Genomic DNA, 23,432 nt, shown 5'->3' on the forward strand with positions numbered 1-23,432 from the left:
CATGGAGGAGTTTCGTGTGAGAGGAAAGAGGGTGAGCCAGAATGAAAACAATGGAAGTACTCATTTGGCAACCATGCTCTAAAGTCTTTATGGTTAATTAAACCGTTCGTAGTAACAAACTTTGAGTAAGGACTGAAATATTTCAACCGATCTTGAAATATATGTCTTAGTAAAAAGAACAATTGATTTCCTGACACTTTTCAGGGAATTGCAACTTCTAACTTTATTAAAGTTGACCTAGGAAAGATTTTACAGTGTAAAAGTGTTTTATAGCCATTGACTTTGTCATTTTTAATATTTTCTTGAGTAGAACACGAACTCGGCCATTTGAGCTTGACAGTAGTCGTTCTGAAATAAAGCATTCATTCAAATGAGCAAGATATCCAGAAAGCCTCAAACCCAGAACATTATATGAAGTTCACTTAAAAGCATAATTTTGCTCAATGGACATATTTTAAGTATAGAGGATGCCCTTCCTCTGTTCCCTGTATTAGGAAGAACTTATGACAGGTTACTTTTAATTTAATTCCAGTCCAAACTTTATATTATAGTGCAAGGCAACTCCTACTATTTATAACAATTAGATCAAAGAATTCTAGAGTAGAATTATTGAATTTTGGAAATTTTGAGAAGTAGGTGTTACTTAAGAATAAATAATATTGGAGAGTTCGGTATGAGGTATCGTGATGATTTCTTGCATAATTAGTTTTAGTGTCTTTTCAGTCTATGTTTTGTTGCTGTGTTTTTTCTACTTGTTTTGTGTATGTCACCATGGCCCGATTGGGCTTTCGTGTGAATAAATCTATCTATCTATATATAAAAGTAATAGGTTCATGAAAGGTGTTCTCGGGGCCAAACTTGAGAGAAAGGGTTGACTCAGCCTCTGTCCTGTATCTAAGTTTTGATCATACAGACTTTCATCATGAAGCTTAGTTGCACATGTAAAAGTCCCTGAGGGTTTAGTTGTTTTCACCATCAACACTCCAGTGTACTGGAAATATGGTTACTATACAGTTTGACATCTGTCTTAATCTAAAATAATTATCAAAATACCAAAATGTGTTTTCAGGAGCAAGCTACTACTAAACAACCTGTTCTGTTTTACATCCACTATGGGGACATCTAAGAGACACATGGGGACATCTAGGGAGCTAGGTAGTGGGATTATTGAGGAGTCTATTAAAGACGTGCTAATGGGTACTGGATCCGGTGACTTTGTTGTTGATGGAATACAATTTCCCAATAGTGAAAAATTGGGAACTGATGTAGCTAGTATTTATAATGAAAGTATTGACGGATCAGGAAACTTAATTTCAAGTGGAGAGGAAGCTGAAGACGAAGTTGTCTTCCTTACAAGCACTACGACTGAATTTGATTATTTAGCTGAATCTGGTTCAGCCATTTTCAATATAAATGAAGCGTCAGTTAATATCCAGTCAGATAGTAGCGGTTAGTCAAGTACAACTAGTATAAGATTTGCTTCTAAACCTTATATATATATATAAAAAAAAATTGAAGTGTCAAGTTTATTTAGCTTAACACAAAAGGTTACTCTTTCTTGCCCTTGGTAGCACCCTGTTGTGCCTTCAATACTTTAACAACAATCTTCTGTTCTTCAATAAGAAATGCTCTCACGATCCTGAAAAAAAAAATAACATAAGAAAACATGTAAATAAGGAGGAAAATATGCAGAAGAGGACGAAGGCCGTTAGAAAGTGGGAGAGAAGGAAGTGAGAAAGAGAAGAGAGAAAAACAGTGAGAGAGAAGGAGATAGAGCAAAACAGAGAGAGGGGAGAGAGCAAAACAGAGATAGGAGGCTAAAATAGAGAAAAAGAGGACAAAACCGGAAGATAGTTCTTTTTAAAAATTTTGACACAAAAAGGGAATTTTTGAGAATCTGGGACACTAAGGGTATTTTTGTTCTCCCGATTTTTTTATCAATTAAAAAATCGCCCACCATGCCCCTCCTCCCTATTGATTCCCTCAAAATTGAATCATGTTAACAGATGAATTTCCAATTAAACACATCAAATCTGCGCTTTTCAAAGGAAGGTTGCCTATTTTGCTCAAATTTGTCACTTTGATTCGACTTTTTTTTTGCTTACATTTGAATCGGAAGGGGGCACTTAATTAATTTTGCCCTGAGAACCATCATTACTAGGATTGGGCCTGCGTCAAATATGATACAACATAAACGCCTGTTTCCGAGCCAAAATATAGCTAAATGAACTCAGGAAAATCGTTCAAAATACCAATATAACTCCTAGCAGAATCAAATATTAATTTAAATCAGGATCCAGTCGATTTAAATCAGATTCAAATTGGCTTCCAGGAATTTAACAATTTAGCTCAATTTTATTTTTCACAAATAGATACAACAGTATATGAGACAGTTATAATTAATTATCTGTTCGTATTTTCTTTCGAAACTATTAATTAAGAAATAAAATCTCCATTCTCAGTATTGTAAATGCAGAAGGAACATAACTATTGGGCCCTTTTACTCATTATTAGCATCTAAGGATTCGAATTCCGGTTATTGACCGTTGCAAAATGAGGGCAACAAGCAAATAATAAATTTTTCTTAACGCTAATTAGCTCCTAAAGCCCATTGAGACCTCATAGTAAATAGCATTACCCGAATATGCTTTACAGAACAAGTGAGTGAAACTTGAGAGAACCAACAAATTTATACATTAAAAAGGATAAAGTCAAATTCATTTCAAAAGTAAAATTTTAATTTTAGTTCCAACAAATATAACAAGTAAGAGCTTCATCCAATATTTTTTCGAGGGGGGAGGGGTGGATGGGAAACAAGAGATTTTTTCCAAGGGGTACAAATACACAATACCATAGAATGTTGGACGTCTGGACATTTGTGACGTCATTCGTATGAAATTCCCCCTCCCAAAAAAAAGGTCCTAAATGGAATATCTCGAAGTCACGACATATCTAGATCGTTTTTTCACAGCATAAAACGAACAACTATATTGCTACGAACAATAATTGTGCATGTATTTTTCGGGAAATTTGGCATCCTGGGATATTCTGGCCTGAAAAAACTATCTATATGGGCCGGAAGTTTGCGAAAATTCGTTAGGAACCTTAATTTTGAAAAAAATTCATAATAATGAAATCATATTTATGAATACATTCGAACAGCCCAGATTCGTCATGATAGATATTTGCCTCAATAGTGACTGTATCATTTTAGTGTCTATGACGAATGCAACATTACAAAGGAACAAAGCTAAGTATAAAATACCAACTGTAATTAGTATCTTTACTAAAGGCGCGCGAGAGCAAAAATAAGAACGATTCAAAACGAAAGTGAAGAAGAAAGAAATATTACGCTGGAAGAACAACACCATCAAAATTTTCGACGTCAACAATATGTGGCGCAAAACCAATTACAAACCTACAAAGATGCCATAAACTAAGGAACTGTTGATATCAAATCCTTGAAACCCTTTATCGTTATATATATTCCCAGGGGAGCCCTCCATTTTCCCGAGGAAAAAGAAGCAACCAAAGATGATTCATTTGGAGAGCTATCAGGGTCTCTAATTTCGGTCAACTGACGATTTAAGAGATACATTAAGGAGTATGGGAGGAGAATTCCCCAAAGTCTAGATTTCTTTTCCTTTCGAACTGGAAAATTGTAGCATGCCGATTTTCAGAAAGAATTAGTGCCGCTTCCGAGAAAATAAAACTTACAGATATACAATTTGGCTGTGATAATTGAAAGTGGGACATATGCCATTTTGGTCGAAAATGAGTTATGTATGTGTCGTGTATAAACTCAGCACGAGAAATCGAACAGTGCGGTCAGAATTGTCCTATCTTGTACCGCTACGAATCAAAAAAAGAGACATATCCCAGCTTTGACAAAAGAGGATTGTCTGTGGGGGCATTTGTCTTCTCTTTTGTAAAGGAAAAAGGAGACATACACCAAGAATAGATGAATTTTAAATTCGCTCAGAATACTTTTCACAGAATAGGACACTTTACTCTATAGGAAAAAGAAGACATATGCCATAGAACGAAATATTAAATGAAATAATTTTAATCTAATATCAAATGAAAAAAGGAATAATTTTGAATTCGCCCCGAATATTTAAATTTAATTTATACCATTGAAAAGAGCATAAAAAGTTGGTTTAGAATAACTTCTTTTTATCTCAATTAGTCTCATCTTTCGAAACATCCAAAGTCAACAAACTTTTTCCCTTTTTTTGCTCCCTTGAAAAGTTACAAAATGGCGCTTGCCGCAACTTTAATAATCACAGCCGAAGCATTGCTCGATTAATATTTACAAAATATTTAACTAAAATTAATTTAACCCAAAAAAGAGGTCACTAATCTGCACTTCTAAGTTAAAAAGCATAGATTAAACTCAACTGGTTCAATTTTGTGACACATTGTTGGCAGCAAATCACAATACCTTGATACATGCCATACTCACATATGAATTGAGATGTCAAATTTTGAGCTACTAAAAGAGCACAAAAAACCTGATGAGTGCTTTTGCATGAAATTTTAAGCCCAAAAAAATGTGTGTGTAAAAACACATTTAAAAAGCGAATGCTCTATTTCTTGGTTATCTAAATTGAATATACTAAGTTTAATTAAGGTTCCTAATTTAACTAGTTTATACCGAATATTCTTATTGCCAAATTCCGTTTAATATCACAATATCATCTGTATTTTTTTCTAATTTGCAATAATCTTCGAAATTTAATCACCATTTCTCAGATAAGCCATAAAGGTGCAATCTAAAAACATACTATTTTAGTTATTGTTACAACTAAAATTCGATTCAAAAGTAACCCCTTCCCCCAATGAAAATTAAAGTTTCATTAACTATAAACAAAGAACTGACATCTGGCAAACATAGAATTTCTAACTCTATAGCTACTATTTCTAGACTTGGCTCATTGTTCAGCAATGCAAAACATGGTAGATATAACAGTAGAGAACATAAGTGCCAGCCCCCTCCCCTACCCCGATAGATTTTGAAAAAAAAACCTTCTTTTGGGCTTTTTTTTAATTGAACAAGAGCTAAGAGCTCATATTGCACTTGTGACGAGGCATGAAGAGCTAAGAGCCAAAAGATCATATGGTATGAGCTCTATCAAAATTCTATGAATCAATAGATTGATTCAAAAGGAAAATAAGAGACTTAATGCCGGTCAGGATTTAAAATGAGAACTCTGAGTCACAATGTCCTTCTAAATATCAAAACATTAAGATCCGATCACCCACTCGTATGTTATAAATACCTAATTTTTTCTAATTTTTCCTCTCCCTTTAGCCCCCCAGATGGTCGAATCTGGGAAAATGACTTTATCAAGCCAATTTGTGCAGCTCCCTGACACGCCTACCAATTTTCATCGTCCTAGCACGTCCAGAAGCACCAAACTCGCCAAATCACTGAACCCTTCCCCCCGACTCCCCCAAAGAGAGCGAATCCAGTACGGTTCCGTCAATCAAGTTTCAAGGACATTTGCTTATACTATCCACCAAGCTTCATCCCGATTCTTCCACTCAAAGTGTTTTAAAAGATTTTCCCCTCCAACTCCCCCAATGTCAAAATATCTGGTCGAGATTTGAAATAAGAGCTCTTGAGACATGAATTCCTTCTGATTATCAAATTTCATTAAGATCCGATCACCTATTCATAAGATAAAAATATCCCAATTTTTACGTTTTCCAAGAATTCCAGTTTCTCCCTCCAATCCCCCCAATGTCACAGGATCTGGTCGGAATTTAAAATTAGAGCTTTAAAGCACAAGATCCTTCTAAATATCAAATTTCATTAAGATCTGGTCACCGTTTCGTAAGTTACAAATACCTCAATTTTCAAAATTACACCCCCCCCCCCAAACTCCACCAAAGAGAGCAGATTCGGTCCGGTTATGTCAGTCACGTATCTTAGACAGGTTTTTATTCTCCCCATCCAGTTTCATCCTGATCTCACCGCTTTTAAGTATTTTCAAATATTTCCGGTACCCCTGACTGCCCCCCCCCCCAAATACGCTGGATCCGGTTGAGATTTAAAATAAGAGATCTGAGTTACGAGATCCTTCTAAACATGAAATTTCATTAAGATCCGATCACTCCTTCGTAAGTTGAAAATACGTCATTTCTTCTAATTTTTCAGAATTAACCCCCCCCCCAAATAGGGCGGATCCGTTCCAATTATGTAAATCACGTAGCTAAGACTTCTGCTTATTTTTCCCACCAGGTTTCATCCCGATCCCTCCAATCTAAGCGCTTTCCATTATTTTAGGTTTCCCCACCCCAAACTCCCCCCAATGGCACCAGATCCGGTCGGGACTTAAAATAAGAGCTTTGAGACACGATATCCTTTTAATATCAAATTTCATTGAGATCCGATCACCCGTTCGTAAGTTAAAAATACCTCATTTTTTCTAATTTTTCAGAATTAACCCCCCCCCCCCCCCTAACTAACCCAAAGAGAGCGGATCCGTTCCGGTTATGTCAATCATGTATCTAGGACTTGTGTTCCCACCAAGTTTCATCCCAATCCCTCCACTCTAACTTTTTTCCAAGTTTTAGGTTTCCCCCTCCCAAATCTCCCCCCAATGTCACCAGATCCGGTCGGGATTTAAAATAAGAGCTCTGAGACACGATATCCTTCTAAATATCAAATCTCATTGGGATCCGATCTCATTTTTTCTGTTTTTTCAGAATTAACCCCCCCCCCTAACTACCCCAAAGAGAGCGGGTCCGTTCCGGTTATGTCAATCATGTATCTAGGACTTGTGTTTATTTTCCCACCAAGCTTCATCCCGATCCCTCCACTCTAACTTTTTTCCAAGTTTTAGGTTTCCCCCTCCCAAATCTCCCCCCAATGTCACCACATTGGGTCGGGATTTAAAATAAGAGCTCTGAGACACGATATTCTTCTAAAAATCAAATTTCATTGAGATTCGATCAACCGTTCGTAAGTTAAAAATACCTCATTTTTTTAGTTTTTCAGAATTAACCCCCCCACCCCCAATGTCACCAAATCCGGTCGGGATTAAAAATAAGAGCTCTGAGACACGATATCCTTCTAAATATCAAATTTCATTGAGATCCGATCACCCATTCGTAAGTTAAAAATACCTCATTTTCTCTAATTTTTTCAGAATTAACCCCCCCCCCCAACTATCCCAAAGAGAGCGGATCCTTTCCGGTTATGTCAATCATCTATCTAGGACTTGTGCTTATTTTTCCCACCAAGTTTCATCCCGATCCCTCCACTCTAAGTGTTTTCCAAGTTTTAGGTTTACACCTCCCAACTCCCCCCCCCCCAATGTCACCAGGTCGGGATTTAAAATAAGAACTCTGAGACACGATATCCTTCTAAATATCAAATCTCATTGAGATCCGATCGCCCGTTCGTAAGTTAAAAATACCTCATTTTTTCAATTTTTCAGAATTACCCCCCCCCCCCCTCCTCCAACTACCCCAAAGAGAGCGGATCCGTTCCGGTTATGTCAATCATGTATCTAGGACTAGTGCTTATTTTTCCTACCAAGTTTCATCCCGATCCCTCCACTCTTAAGTGTTTTTCAAGATTTTAGGTTCCACCTCCCAACTTCCCCCAATATCACCAGATCCGGTCAGAATTTTAAATAACAGCTCTGAGACACGATATCCTTCCAAACTCAAATTTCATTAAGATCCGATCAACCGTTCGTAAGTTAAAATACGGGGAACCGAGTATTTATAATTTAATCTGGTCCGGTCCCTGATACGCCTGCCAAATTTCATCGTCCTAGCTTACCTGGAAGTGCCTAAAGTAGCAAAACCGGGACCGACAGAATTTGCGATTGCTATATGTCACTTGGTTAATACCAAGTGCCATAATAAAATCGGAAAAAAAGATTGTCCCCACCACCAGGACTTCTTGGCACCCCTGATATGGGAACATAATCAGCACAATAGCCTAGATCGACCAACCTTTCTTTAACAGCAGAATGAGAGAGAACACCTCCATAGACTCTAGAGACAGTCTTAAGTCTTCGGCTGAACCGTCTCTTTTCATAGGACCTGGCAGGCTTGATACCCCTGAGTTTGACTTTGGTGTCACCACAAATTGGCACTGACTTGGGTTTCTTCTTATATTGGTACACAAGTTTACCACCTGGAGTCCGCACACTAGAAAAAAAAAATAAAAATAAAATGCCGACAACTTTCAAAACAAACTGAGGTTTATGTTACCTTAATTTTCCTGTCCTTTTTAATCCATGCCCCTTACCCACTTCACTATCTACAAATTTATTAACTAATGAATATCTTTATATTAATTAATCAAGGTCTTATTCAGTAAATTTTATTAATTAATTAATAAAATAATTAATTATTTTCTCCATAGTTTTGAAACATATTTCTTTAGACATTCTAGCTTTTCGTATGATGGTGCATTGGAATATGAGAATCTGACTAAAATTCCCATTTTTCCGTTCCAAAAGAATATGTTCAGGCCCATTTTTGTTTGTTTTATAGAATTTTAACCGTTTTTATATGGCAATCTCACTTAAATGATTAGTGAATGAACGTTTTTCTGTTATTTTTAGTTTTGGCATTTTTTGACAGTCTTCCAATTTTCGTTGCTTTTCTTTTTTTTTGTTTTGTTTTTTAATTTATTGACCCGATTCGCCCAAGATTTGAATTCGGCCCTACGGGGCTCGTAATAGCATTTTCTTAATCTCTTATTCTACCTCACATCTGTAACTTCAGCCAAAAAAAAGGTTATTGTTATTATTTTATTCTTTCATAATTATTATTTTTATTATTTATAAAAGGTTATTATTTTATTGCCTTCAACAGTTCCAAATCCATCCATTCAAGCAAAAATCTTGACATTACCTTTTTTCAGAGAATGATCTTAACTTAATTAGATAGAAAATTTTTACCTTTTCTTAACGAATCATGAATAATTTTCATTACGTATCACATTCTAAAAAAGCGCACTTAGCTATCGAATAATAACAAAATCGTTATCTTGCGTTTGAAAATCAAGACGTTCAGACTGGAAAAAAATGACATGCCGTAAACTAAACGGAAACATAAAGGAACAGAGAAAAGACATAACGGAAACAAAACAAAAAGAGCTCGAATATTTATTGTTAGCAGCAGTAACTCCAGCGACCCCTGACATCCCCCCTCGTGATTGCATTGAGGACGAACATATTCCAAATGATAACCCAAATGTTCCTATTTTTAGATTCCGTAAAAAAAGAAGCATATTTTACTCAAAATGTCGCGGTTCTTAGGATCAACTTAAACAAATAAAAAAAAAACTCGAGCGGAAAACAAGTCACGTCAAAGCAAAATAAGGCTTGAACAAGAGCCATGAGCTCATATGGCACTTGTGACGAGGTCGGAAGAGCCAAGAGCTTCTTCCCAACAAGTTTCATTATGATCTCTCCAGTCTAAGCGTTTTCCAAGATTTCCGGTGTCCCCAACCAACTCCCCCCAATGTCACCAGATCCGGTCGGAATTTAAAATAAGAGCTCACGAGGTCCTTCTAAATATAAAATTTCATTAAGATCCGATAACTCGTTCGTATGTAAAAAATACCTCATTTTTTCCAATTTTTCTGAATTAATCGTCCTTCCACTCCCCCCCCCCGATAGTCAAATCGGGGAAGCGACTATTTCTAATTTAATCTGGTCTGGTCCCTGATAGGCCTACCATATTTCATCGTTCTAGCTTATCTGGAAGTGCACAAAATAGCAAAACCGGGGATCGACAGACCGACCAACAGAAATTGCGATCGCTGTCACTTAGTAAATACCAAGTGACATAAAAACGACCGGGGTGAGATCATTCATGCCAAATTAACATACTAATTCAAAAAAGGCAAAGAAACAAAAAAGGAAAACCCTAAAATAAAGAAAAATAAATGAACAAATGAAGGTATGGGTACGAACATGAAAGGTAAGAACGATTGAAGATGTATTGCAGAGCTAGCTAGAGGCGAAATCAAAGCTAACTGAAGCCTTTAGGAGGTTAATCAGGTCAGTTAGTTAAATAGCTTCATCGTCAATCCTTAGCCGTGAAAAAAAAACTGCATAGGCATTTTAACGACATTTTTTTATCTGAAGTAGCCGAACCTAGCCAATTAGATACGTTTTATGCGAGGCTCCCACGGCGTCAATAAAGTTAATAAAGCTGCCCACAAAGTTAATAAACCGTTTATCTCGCATAACTTGTTGACTTTAATGCTGTTGGAAAAAAGTTGAACTTTATTTAACCTTTTCAAAAAAGTTCAATCTCAGCCAATAGCACAAGACCTATGGGAAGTTTCAAATAAACCACTCACAAATAAGTGTCTATATATACTTGTTTAAACACTTTGCTTGGTAAAAGAATAAGGATTAGACAAAATAAAAAATATAGCCACCTATTATTAAAAGGAAAAAATGATGAAAAATAGGGTTTTCACAGCTCCATTTCTGATTATTCCAGTTATTTTATATGAAAAATTACTGTAAAGAGCAAAAGGTGAAATCCTTGTGTGAATGGCATATACTTTATGGTTTGCACGTCGTCCGACACTTTATTGACGTCGTCCGAGTCCCGTACTAACAGAATTGAGGTTAGTATCAGCTAAATATCTCCGTGAAAATGTCCTTACCACCTCAGGTTGGATGACTCAGGCTTAGGACTAGCCTAAATATTTAACCCTAGGTAAACACCACCTTGTTCTAAAATAATTGACAATGTATAGATAAATACACCAACCAACACTGCATAAATTCTTCAATTAATGGAAGACTCGAGTTCTGTCAAAGACTTTTTTCCTTTATGGCAAGCAAGCAAAAACAAATACCTCGTTTAAAACTGTTTAAATATTTTAATATTCACTTAATATTTTTTCTTTCTTATGTATAAGTTTCTAACCCTATTGCCGATTAACCTGTTGTTTTTTGTTTTTTTTTGTCTTTTTTAAAAGAAGCCTCAAAACACCAAAAAAAAACAACAAATTTTTAGGTTTCCATTTGAGTCTAGTTATATAGTTTATCAAAATTTATTTTCTTAATTCTGACATGCCTGTCCTACACTATGAGTTTGGATTTTGCTGCATATGGCCATTAAATCTGCGTTTTGACAAAATGAACCAGAAAAACATTAAAAATTCTTATTTTTATTGACATTGACTTAAAACAATTATTCGAATTGTATTTTTACCATGCCACAAATAATACCAATGGAAATATTTCATACAATACCATCATAACACCTCAAAGAAGACATTAGAACAAGGTCATACAGGGCATTGACACCTCATTTAAAACCATCATACTATTATCACTATAACATATCATCACATATTACATGTTATAGCTATAACATTATCAGTATTAATAGATAAGAATATATTAGAAACCATCATAACACCTCAAAGAAGACATTGGAACAAGATTATACAGGGCATTGACACCTCATTTAAAACCATCATACTATTATCTCATTTTACCTCATTTAAACCTCATTTAAAACCATCATACTAGTATCACTATAACATATCATCACATATTACACGTTATAACTATAACATTATAAGTATTAATAGATAAGAATATATTCGTTGAGGTTAAAAAATACCAAGTCAAATCTGTTGCAACTATTATTCCCTTCCCTCTTTTCCTTGCGTAACAAATGGCCCTAAAAAGAAGCTTTATCGGCGTGCTAGGAAGTCGTATATGCCAAAGACGGCAATACTCACAAGAGGATTTGAGGACAAATTTGGCTTTTCTAAAGAATAGATTTTTTTTAATATACTTTGAATTAACAAAGTAATTATATGGAATAGTGGGTTTATTAACTGGCAACACTTGACAGTAAAAGACAGAAGCTGTTTAAACATATGTTGAATCTAAGATAAAACGGAGGCAGTATGGAATTTTATTTTTCTTAGAACAGAGTGTTTTTGACTATTGGCTCTTATTATCTGTCACACTTAATTTTTGTTTTGTTTAAAAATACGATTTTTAATATAAAGAGTTTGGTTTTTTGCCTGGAGCAGAATGCAGCCACACTCTTTGGATCCCTTCTTCTCTTATGATGCATAATTCTTGAAACAAGCAAACTCTTCATACTGATGTTTCTAAAGCTCTCAATTCTAACATCCACTATCAATTATGTACTCTTCATTATTTCTTTAAGTTAAAAGTTTGATTTTCGAAAAAAAATATTTTGGAAAGGGATTTGACAAAGTCTTTAAGATCAAATCTGAAATAATAATAATATACTTTTGATTTTTTTTTCTGAGATATCTAAAATTACACATTTAGCATATGCTGATGAATTGTCGCTATCGTCAGAAATAAAGACAGCCTTTCCAAAACTCCTAATTACTTTGTTGGAAATTGCATATTGATAAGTGTGAGTACTTTACTTTTGGCTTTTCACTTCCTTCTCTTTCACTATTGGCGCGCAAACCGTGCTGTGCCACTACATATTTAGCATATGCTGATGACTTGTCGCTATCATCAGAAATAGAGACAGCCTTTCCAAGACTGCTAAGTACTTTGTTGAAAATTACATATTGATAAGTCTGAGCATTTTACTTTTGGCTTTTCACTTCCTTCCCTTCCACCCTTGGCACGCAAACCGTGCTGTGCCACAACATATTTAGCATATGCTGATGACTTGTCGCAATCATCAGAAATAGAGACAGCCTTTCCAAGACTGCTAAGTATTTTGTTGAAAATTACATATTGATAAGTCTGAGCATTTTACTTTTGGCTTTTCACTTCCTTCTCTTCCACCCTTGGCACGCAAACAGTGCTGTGCCACAACATATTTAGCATATGCTGATGACTTGTCGCAATCATCAGAAATAGAGACAGCCTTTCCAAGACTGCTAATTATTTTGTTGAAAATTACATATTGATAAGTCTGAGCATTTTACCTTTGGCTTTTCACTTCCTTCCCTTCCGCCCTTGACACGCAAACCGTGCTGTGCCACAACATATTTAGCATATGCTGATGACTTGTTGCAATCATCAGAAATAGAGACAGCCTTTCCAAGACTGCTAATTATTTTGTTGAAAATTACATATTGATAAGTCTGAGCATTTTACTTTTGACTTTTCACTTCCTTCTCTTCCACCCTTGGCACGCAAACCGTGCTGTGCCACAACATATTTAGCATATGCTGATGACTTGTCGCAATCATCAGAAATAGAGACAGCCTTTCCAAGACTGCTAATTATTTTGTTGAAAATTACATATTGATAAGTCTGAGCATTTTACTTTTGGCTTTTCACTTCCTTCTCTTCCACCCTTGGCACGCAAACCGTGCTGTGCCACAACATATTTAGCATATGCTGATGACTTGTCGCAATCATCAGAAATAGAGACAGCCTTTCCAAGACTGCTAATTATTTTGTTGAAAATTACATATTGATAAGTGTGAGTATTTTACTTTTGGCTTTTCACTTCCTTTTCTTTCACCAGTGGCACGCAAACCGTGCCGTGCTACTACATATTTACATATGCTGATGACTTGTCGCACTCATCAGAAATAGAGACAGCCTTTCCGAGACTGCTAATTATTTTGTTGAAAATTACATACTGATAAGTGTGAGTATTTTACTTTTGGCTTTTCACTTCCTTCTCTTTCACCATTGGCACGCAAACCGTGCCGTGCCACTACATATTTAGCAAATGCTGATGACTTTTCGCAATCATCAGAAATAGAGACAGCCTTTCCAAAACTGCTAATTACTTTGTTGAAAATTACATATTGAGAAGTGTGAGTATTTTGCTTTTGGCTTTTCACTTCCTTCTCTTTCACTCTTGGCAGGCTAATCGTGCCGTTTCTGTCTAGTCTATAACATCAGTTACATGGTTGGGTATCAGTATTTTGAACAACTGATGATTGTTCTTCTCAGCTACTTTCTGATTCAAGGATGAGCATTCAGGTTGTATACCCAATAATTGTTGAAAACAGAGGTAAATAGAAAGCTTTGTCCAAATCCTTTTCGCCTGTTTGCAATCATCAAGTTTTTCTCAAACTGTTCAGTATTTGTGGTACTGAAAATCTAGTATTCATTATTAATAAATTGCTAGGCTCAGTAGAAAGTTAAGGAATATCAGCAATAACAATCTGCAACAATCCAATGTCTTGAAAGCATATATTTTTTTGTAATGTTTTTTCTCTATTCGTTTTGCAATTAATTTTTCTATCATTAGTAGATTGAAAAAATACTTAGAACCAAATAAATTAAATACAATTATTACATGTATCAACTTTTAATCTACTTTGAATCAATTTATTTTTCTTTTATAGAAAACTGACTATAGCTGTTGAACATTCCTTTCTTCAAAGAAAAGAGGAAATATAATTAATCTTATCTGTACCCAAAATTCCTACATTAGAATCACACATTTTCTTCCTTTAACCCTATTTTTATGACTGTACATATGGTAGAAGGGAGGGAATCAACTATAAGAATAATCAAAAGGAGGGTTTCTCTCCAGAAAAAAAATTTTTAATCTTTTTGGAACTCACTAAAGATTTTGACAACATGTAGCTCCATATTTGTTTTTATGAGTGGATGAGAAATTTTAGAATTACTGTTCTTACCCAACAATTCCTAAATTAGCACAAAACACATTAATTTTTAACCATTTTTTTATTCCTGCCCAATTAAATTTTCAATTGCCCCTCTGGGAAGAAACTTTTTAATCCTTTTAAAGTTCTCTCCAATTTATTAGCCTTATGTATACCTATATATCTTTTTGTTTCAATGAAAAATTTCAAAAATTTATATGGTCATCAAAATAATTTTCATCAAAACAGGTTTTGCAGTCTTTTTATAATAATAAAAATAGGGCATAGCTGAAGCATTTTTATTGGAGGGAAAGAGGGGACAAGAGGGGTCTACATCCAGAGAGTCAAAGGGCAAGGGTTTTCTCTCCAAATTATTGTATGACCATTGCCCCCTCCAGTCCCCCCCCAAAAAAAAGACGCCACTTTGAACAGGTTAATTCTGCGAGGTACTGACACTAATTTGTCCTTCTTCCTGAAGCAAACTAATGAATTTGCAATATGGGGTAGAAAATCTTGATGTTTGGAACTAGCAAGTAAAAACGTGTCCTCCTTGCTAGCAACAAGTGACTATACACATCTTTATCATAGGAGGGGGCATGGCAACAATCATCTGTAGCATTTTCCATTCCCAATAGAACCCCCTTATGTTACTGCAAAAGAAGAATCAATTTAACAACAAGAAGAGAATATTCAGTTTTAATCATCTGTTGTATAATAATTTGAAATTTGCTTGGCACTTTTTTAATTAAAATATATACTAAAAAGCAAGATAAAAACAATGAATAATAGGAATATTTTCCTGTTTTTAAACTAAATTTAGATCATTCTCAAAGAAAAAGTCAAAATAGTATCACAATTTTCACTTAGTAAATATATATAGAATTAATGAATATAATGATACATATATTAATTAAATCAGATATTACCTATTACAAATACATATGAACACAATGATATATCTGAAATTAATAAATCATATGATATAAATTTCTTTTTCTTTTGGTGCAAGTTACTGCTTCAGGCTTATGTAAAAATTGTAATGTTTCACAGATAACATCAATCCAAAGCAACGGTTGAAGCACTCAAACATGATTAGTGATTTTAGTTTGAGTTCTTTTCTGGATAATTTTCACTATTTATCCAGTTCTTGTCCTTTGATTACACCCCTCCTAAATATGCACAGATGCTCTAAAAAAAAATCCAGGAACAATTGATATGTTGCCCTGAAATTGAAACTGCAACTCAGTAAATGGTCAATTAACACCTTCTTGAACATTTAATTTGAATAAATTTTTACTTACATTCGCCTCTGGTTGCTTGGGGTGTTGTAAGACAGACGTCTTCTATATGTGAGTCTCTGAACCATCTGAAAGCAAATTCAATAGAAACTCCACAGCATAAAAACAAACTTGATTCTACAATTTCTAAGAAATATCTTACACTAGATTAGCTCTTATTCGTTTTTTTTTTAACTTAGATAAAACTTTTATTATAATTTTTTGAGAAGAGACTACCATCCATTCCCAAGTTTAATCAGACACCAATATACTGAAAGTTAATTTTGAATGCTTTTGAAATTTAGGGGTTACTTGGGCCTCCATTTCTCTGAGAAGTTGGAGCCTATGCACTGGACTGTTTTTAGGCCAAACATATGCATTTTTTTTGTTTGCTATTTCATTACACAATTTTAAATTTTACTGTAAGGTAGGCTTATTGTTGAAAAATCTACTGTTGTAACATTCTAGTTAAAATTTAGTATTAGCAGGCCAGCCCTCCCCCCCCCCTACCCAGAAAAATATAACTATTATATAAACTACTAGCTATTGGTGTGGTGCTTCACGCCACACCAACACCTAGTTGGTAGGGGCGCTTCGCCCCCGCCCCTGCGCGCGTAAGTCGTTACGCGCCATTGTAGTTGTGTCCCTATGTCCTACCTGTGTATACCAATAGATATATATATATATATATATATATATATATATATATATATATATGTTTTTAACTATGTAAAACTTACAAATATACAACATTCTTTGCTGTCCCATTGTCTGTGCATATACAAAGCCTTATATACTTATAATGACGTCATATGCAAATGCTCTTTTTACAAACAAACAAACATGCATACATACAACTTATTTTTATATAGATAGATAGATATACATATACAATACAAATTAACTACATAAAACTTGCGAATATACAACATTCTTTGCTGTCCCATTGGCTGTACATATAAATAGATTGTCAGGTTTACCGACCCTCAAACATGCAACATACAATTGTCCATGGGAAAAACAATCTGCATTAAGACCTATACCACATTTTTCTAATGATTGCCCTTGAGCTTTGTTGGGGGTGATTGCAAATGCTAATCAAATTGGGAATTGCAATCTTTTAAATTGAAAAGACAGATCCGTTGGAATCATGGGAATGCAAAGAATAAGAACAGCCTCACCCTCAAAAGGCCCTGTCAAGATTGTTGCCTCTATTACATTTTCCATTGTTTTTTTTTTTTTTACAGCAAGTCGCATGCCATTGCAAAGCTTTGGTGGGTTGATATTTCATACCAGTATTATTATTATGCCTACTTTTAGTTGTAACACATGTGGTGGAAACCCTGGCAGATCCAGGGAATTTAAAAATTGATATGGATAATTAACTGCTCCATTTGGTTCCAAAACTGTGTTGACTGACTTGTAAAGGACTGCCTGGTCTTGAATCTTGGTCAAAATAATATTGTTGATTTTGTGGACGTCTTTATTCTTAGCTGCCACAACTGCTTGTTCACTTAGCCATTTATGATTTTTATAATTGGTTAGAATATTTGGAAATACCTTTTCAACCAATGCATTTTTGGAAGTCACTAAATTACAGAAATCAGCAGGCAGTTGTATATGTCCTGAAATTGAGTCTACTGGGAGGTTTCTGTTTTCAATTGCCAGCAATTGATCTGAAAATGTTTGACCAGAGTCATTGTTTTGCAATTGGACATGCATATTTGTAGTTAATTTTAATGTCTTTACATGTGCCCATCAATTAGAATTTTTCAGGCAAGCATTCATTTCGTCTGCAGGGGTTGATCTATGTATTATAGGTAATATTTGCCTGAAATCTCCTGCAAGCAATATTAATGTGCTGCCAAAGGGTTTCGAATTTCCTTGCAAATCTTGCAATGATTGATCCAGAGCCTCAAGTGATTTTTTGTGTGCCATTGTGCACTTGTCCCAGATAAGAAGTTTGCATTGCTGCAATACTTTACCCATCCCAGATGATTTGGAAATATTGCATGTGGGAGTTTCTGTAGAATGCAAATTCAGAGGCAATTTCAAAGCAGAATGAGCAGTTCTTCCACAAGGCAGCAACATTGCAGCTATTCAGGACAATGCAATTGCCAATGCTATGTCATTTTTTGATCAAATTGATGCCAGAATCAATTTTATCACAAACGTTTTACCAGTACTTCCTGTCACATCCAAAAAGAAGCATTATCTTATCATAAATGTCCTTTTGATCAGACGTTAACTTAGAAATATTATTTTGTAAACCCCCCTGATGTACAAATATGTAGTGCAAATTATATGTTTCCTATATATTCTCCCAGTACATCTCAGTTGTTTTAACTTATGTACCTGTAAACTGGATCAACTGTACAAATGCACTGCAAATATATAATTTGGGCTATATATTTGCATATTAGGGGGAGAGGTAAAGTATAGTGAGACTGAATGTAAAATGTGCTAATATGATTATTCTTCATATTATGAAGTAAGATGTTTACTTGATGTGGTCAGTACATTATACTGACCACAGTACCCATAGAACCTCTATGGGTAGCACAGATAAGTTTCTCTTGTTGCCATGTTGCAATTAATGATTTGTAAACTTTTCTGTGACCTTTTCTTGTAATGATTTCTAATCTTTTTTGGTGTTGATTTGTAATGATTTCTAATCTTTTCACATGTACTTTAATTTTGGGTGTGTTGTATTAAGTTCAAAATCCAAAAAGTAGTTTTATATTCCTTATCTTATAGTAGTTAATTTGGTTCCTATAGAGATATTCTTGTACTTGGAAAATCAAATCTTATTGAAACTTGATTTAAATAAATTAATTAAAAAGGCAATTTAACATTCTAAAAATCTTAAAATACTGTTTTTAATCATTCATATTGGTGTAAATTGGTAACAAAAATAATGCACACTGCCCTCCTTGTCTGATGGTCCTAGATATAACCCTTAATTATATATTTAGACTATCAATTATTTATACATCCTGACACTTTTGTAGTCACTGCAAAAGCATTTCAAATCTACTAACAATGTTTTCAAAAGGTTAATAACAATGGAACAAAACATTATTTTCTGATTAATAGAAGTGTGTTGTATATAATGAAGCAAAAACCACACTGTTTTGGTATTCCTTTTTAGCTTTATATATATCCTAGGACTATAAGTTTTTTTTTCTAACTTCTAAATGTTAGCCAACAAAGATAAATAGCAGTTTTTGTTGAGACATTTTATAAACAGTTGTTACTTAGCAAAAACTTTTGCTAACAATTTGAAGAAACAATATAAGTGTTCACAAAATTTGAAAACAAGGCTTGAAAACAAATTTGAAAAATTTCTGGACTGTTTGTAAGGACAAAAGGATTTCAAAACAGAAAAAATAGCCTAGACTATATGCTAGAATGTGTTAAATGTAAATCCTATTTTGACATATATATCCTTTCAGTGTTTCAGGTTTGTTCACATATTAATAGAAAATTTTCTGACTTTTTTTTCTGATTCTTAAAATGTTACTTTTATTGCTGGTATCTAATCTATAAATCACAAAGATATTATTCTTTTAATTACTTCTCAAAACAGAGACCATATTTTTAAATTAAGCTGACAAATTATTGGTGAAAATTTCACCAAGAAGGCAGGGCTCTTACTACTACCCTTCCATTGCATCATGCTGTAGGAAAATGGGGATGGTCCAATAGCCCATCACTATTTTTCTGGAATGCCAAAGGAAAGTGTTCTTTACCAAAAAGAGGTATTTTACCCTATTAGAATAAATCTACCCCAGATTTTCAAATACTCTTTTAACTTTGAGATACTGTGTTGAAGATTAGGCAGCATTTTCCAAGATCAAACTTTAGCTTTAAATGTATGGTCAAGGATAGACTCTACCATTGTCAATCAGAAATTGTGAGTGTTGTGTATGGTTAAAAAGTTCAACAATATTTTTTTTAAAAGATTTTTATATTGAAGATTTTAACAGATTTTAAAAGATTTCTACTGGTAAAACACTTTGTTTTCTGGGTGGAATGATTATGATTTTATAATGGTTTAGCTTTAAGAGTGGATTAGACTACCTGGTAAACATTTGAGCAGTTAAAAAATTGGTATCAAGAAAGAAGAAAACAGCATAATACTGTAAAATTTATTCATTCAACTCAATCATGGAAAATCAGTCCTTGTGGATTATATAACATTAAAAAAATGGATGGATCTATAATGAAACAGTAAATTTGAGACCAATGCTTAAAGCATTTCTAATACCCAAAAACTAGAAATATTTTGTTGTAAAGAACATAAAAAAAGGCATCAAGTGGCACGTTCAATTTATTTGTAAGTTGAAAATATGAACAACAAAAAATTGACCCTTTTTTAGTATAATTCCTTGTCTTGCAAATTCACTGTTGAACCTTTTTTGAACTCTTGAACAATAGAATTTTTTATGGTTGATTAGTATAAAGAGGGTTAAAACATTGGTTTAAAACTTACTATTTCATTATAAAATCTATTTAGTCAGTTATATAATCCACAAGCTTTGGTTTGACAAAATTAAGTTGGATAAAAAATTCAAAACAATTTCTCTATTTTTCTATCTGCCATGTTTCTTCTGTTGAATTTGATGTTTTCTAAAATATAGTTGAAACAACAATTTTCAAGTAACCAAACAGATAAGTTTGAAACCAATGTTTTAACCAATAGGCCTATATAATATATAAAAAATTATTATTTTCAAGGGTCCTAAATGGGCTCCTAGATTATAAATTATATTATTATTATTAACTAAAATTACAATTTAATTTGCAAAAAGAGCCATTATTATATTCAGAAAGAGCATAAAAATGGCATCAAGTGGTATGTTCACTTTATTTGTAGGTCAAATATTTGAGCTGATAACTGTTAAAGTTTATTTTGACAACAAAAACAAGCTTTGAGTCTTGGATCATCATCAGGTTGGGGTCACCAACCCCAATCTGGACTAGCCTATGATATTAGGTAAGAGCATAGGCCTACATAAGTGAACTGAAGGAGTTTGGTAAAATTCTGGTTAATTGACTTCTTGCTATCTTAGAAAGGGGTTTAGAATAGAAAAATGAAACTTTCAGGGGTGAATCTACAGACTAAAGTATATCCCAGGAAGGTGTTTTGAAGCAACTACCTCTACTCCTTCTCCCTCCAGAGGGTCGTGACCTTTGATGACCTTTAAAAATATGTGTGTTATAAAAGTGAAATCTTGCAAAATAGATCTTCAGGTTAATTGAAATACAATAAAATTGTTTTCAGCTTCATAACTTTGCTCAATTTCATTTTATAAGGTTGTAAATATGTGCAAAATACATTTCCTAAATTTTGAAAAACCATTGATATGGCTAAAAATTTTACACAAATATCAGGAATTGCATTTTCAGAACTAAAGGCAGAGAAAAAGCAACTAGTAACTGAAAATTAAAGTAAAATGTTGTTTTGTCACAATTTCAATAGGTAATAGACCTGTCATGTAGGCAAATTTCAGGGCCCTCTAAGAGGGAGAAGGAGATGAGGTGTGTACTTTAAAATACCTTCCCGGACATAATTTAGCCTGTAGACCCATCCCTGATAGTTTCATTTTCCTACCTTAAACCCTTTTCCGAGATAGCAAGAAGTCAATTAACTAGATTTTTACCGGAGTTTTTATTTAATCAGCATGCTTCCTTCTAAAGTCACTATATTCCCCTTTAAGAAGTTTTTATTTTGTACAAACAGATTCCTCTAGAGCTTCTCAAATCGCATGAATGGCAATTATTATTAATCTAAACCCTTATTCGAGCTGCTTAATCAATTAGCCGCTCAAATTGAGTTACATGTTTAAATGGTGCTAAAAGTTACTTAATTCATAAATTAAATAATCCTGAGATCAGTTAATCTTTTAGAACCCATTCAACACTCATCAAATGAGATATGTTAGAAGATCAAATCGGATAACGTACTTTTCAAGTTTATGGGCCAAATTATTTTAAATGTAACTTCTACTTCTTCAAGAAATGTTTTAATATTTCAACATTTGCTTTTTTATTTTTAAGTTCGAATAGATAGCACGCAAGCAGATTCAAACTAGACAGCAACTCAACTACATTAAGCAGGCTGAAAAAAATAAAGGCAACATATATAAGTATATCCATCGATATTAAAAAGAAGAATGGAAACAAGATTACCGCAAATTGTTCCGGTATCCAGTCATAGATTTAACTTTATTCAATTGAAGTGACTCTGGGTTAACGGTTATGTTTTCCCATGTTGTTTTTAGAATCTAGTTTCCTTTTTTTCTTTAAAAGCATATTAAACAAGCTGATCATCAATATCTTGGCGATGAGGAAGACAATTTGAGACAAAATTTCCAAGAACAGATAAACTAGAGAAACTAAAAGTTGACAACGTAGAAGATGGATGGAACAATTTTAGTAAAATAGCTTTTGAAATAGTAGATGATGTCTCAGAGAGTGAATTTCGAAACGTGGCGAGAAATATTAATGAAAATACTTTAAGCTTAGTAAGTAAAAGGAGAGACTTGGAACCTAAAAAACTTGAGTAATGGACCATATTAAAATAAAATAAATGTAAGGAAAGAAGATAAACCATGAGTTAAGGAGGTGTGAAGCGAAAAACATGAATAAATTTGCCGAAGATGTGGAAGATACAACCAGATGGCATAATGATATTTATAAAATATTTTAACAAATTGAAAGGGAGTGAATAAAATATCTCTATGACAAATGTGATAAAAGTGATAATCGTAGTGGCGCATTAGCTTGAAATATTTTTGTCCGTGAGGACAGGGGTTCGAGTTTTTGTGTCGCTAGCTATTTGGCTCGGAACGGGAGACTGGGATTTGACTTTGTAAGCTCAGCCAGAGTCAACTCAGCTTTAAATGGGCACCTGGAGAATTTTTTGAGACGCACAAGGAAAGCATCGGATGATTTGCCCAGAGGCGCCATTTGGGCCAAATCTTGGGTGGGCATGAACTCCATCTGCCCCCCCCCCCCGATTCACTTCGTGTCACGTAAAAAAAATGCGGGTTTTGGCAGCACATCGATCAAATATTCTAACTAAAAACGCATTTTCAGCACCCGTGTGTTGTTTGGAAATGCATTGTAACCGAATGTGGAACTCAGCCACACTGACCTCTAAGATTAATTATAACAGCGAAGAATACAGTCAACGAGGTTAAGTGATTAAACTGAAAGTGGAAAATTCAACCAGACTACAGGCTGACAATCCTCAGCGAGAAACTTTCTTATTTAAGTAAACAATACGTCCGTGAAAGTAATCTTCATTGCTATGCTGAGGGTTGTAACCAAAATCTCGGTTTTCCTTTAGCAGAAATCTTCCAGATCAAATATATTTACATAAAGGAAAAACATAACAAGTTAAAAAAAATATTACAACACTCGAGATAACAAGGGGAACCGCCGAAGTTTCATCTTTGCAAAATCGTCAACAAGCTGGTCGTAGTCCCAATTTTTTACTAAATCCTTCTCTGCAAATATCAAAAGGAGGTGACTGAGACGGTCATCTCCTGTTCTAGACCGCA

At 34.3% G+C, this 23,432-nt stretch overlaps 1 protein-coding gene across 1 annotated transcript; it reads right to left on the minus strand.

Moving 5' to 3' along the window:
- Positions 1-1,512: 1,512 nt before the first annotated feature.
- On the minus strand, positions 1,513-21,935 carry LOC136036438 (large ribosomal subunit protein eL34-like). Its single transcript, XM_065718674.1, has 4 exons — positions 21,832-21,935; positions 15,886-15,950; positions 7,975-8,172; positions 1,513-1,639 (listed from the first exon to the last, which is right to left on the minus strand). Exons 2-4 carry the CDS (start codon positions 15,948-15,950, stop codon positions 1,549-1,551), a joined length of 354 nt encoding a protein of 117 aa, XP_065574746.1. The 5' UTR covers positions 21,832-21,935; the 3' UTR covers positions 1,513-1,548.
- Positions 21,936-23,432: the final 1,497 nt, after the last annotated feature.

The sequence above is a fragment of the Artemia franciscana genome, chromosome 15, assembly GCF_032884065.1.
Source record: "Artemia franciscana chromosome 15, ASM3288406v1, whole genome shotgun sequence".
Lineage (NCBI taxonomy): Eukaryota > Metazoa > Arthropoda > Branchiopoda > Anostraca > Artemiidae > Artemia > Artemia franciscana.

Bases quoted from the DNA above. Each gene is read 5' to 3' on its own strand.
- LOC136036438 (XM_065718674.1), bottom strand. From the start codon at position 15,950: ATGGTTCAGAGACTCACATATAGAAGACGTCTGTCTTACAACACCCCA. The intron at 8,173-15,885 runs GTAAGTAAAAAT...TTTTTTTTCTAG, and splicing joins CCAAGCAACCAGAGGCGAAT to TGTGCGGACTCCAGGTGGTA. The intron at 1,640-7,974 runs GTTGGTCGATCT...TTTTTTTTTCAG, and splicing joins CATTCTGCTGTTAAAGAAAG to GATCGTGAGAGCATTTCTTA.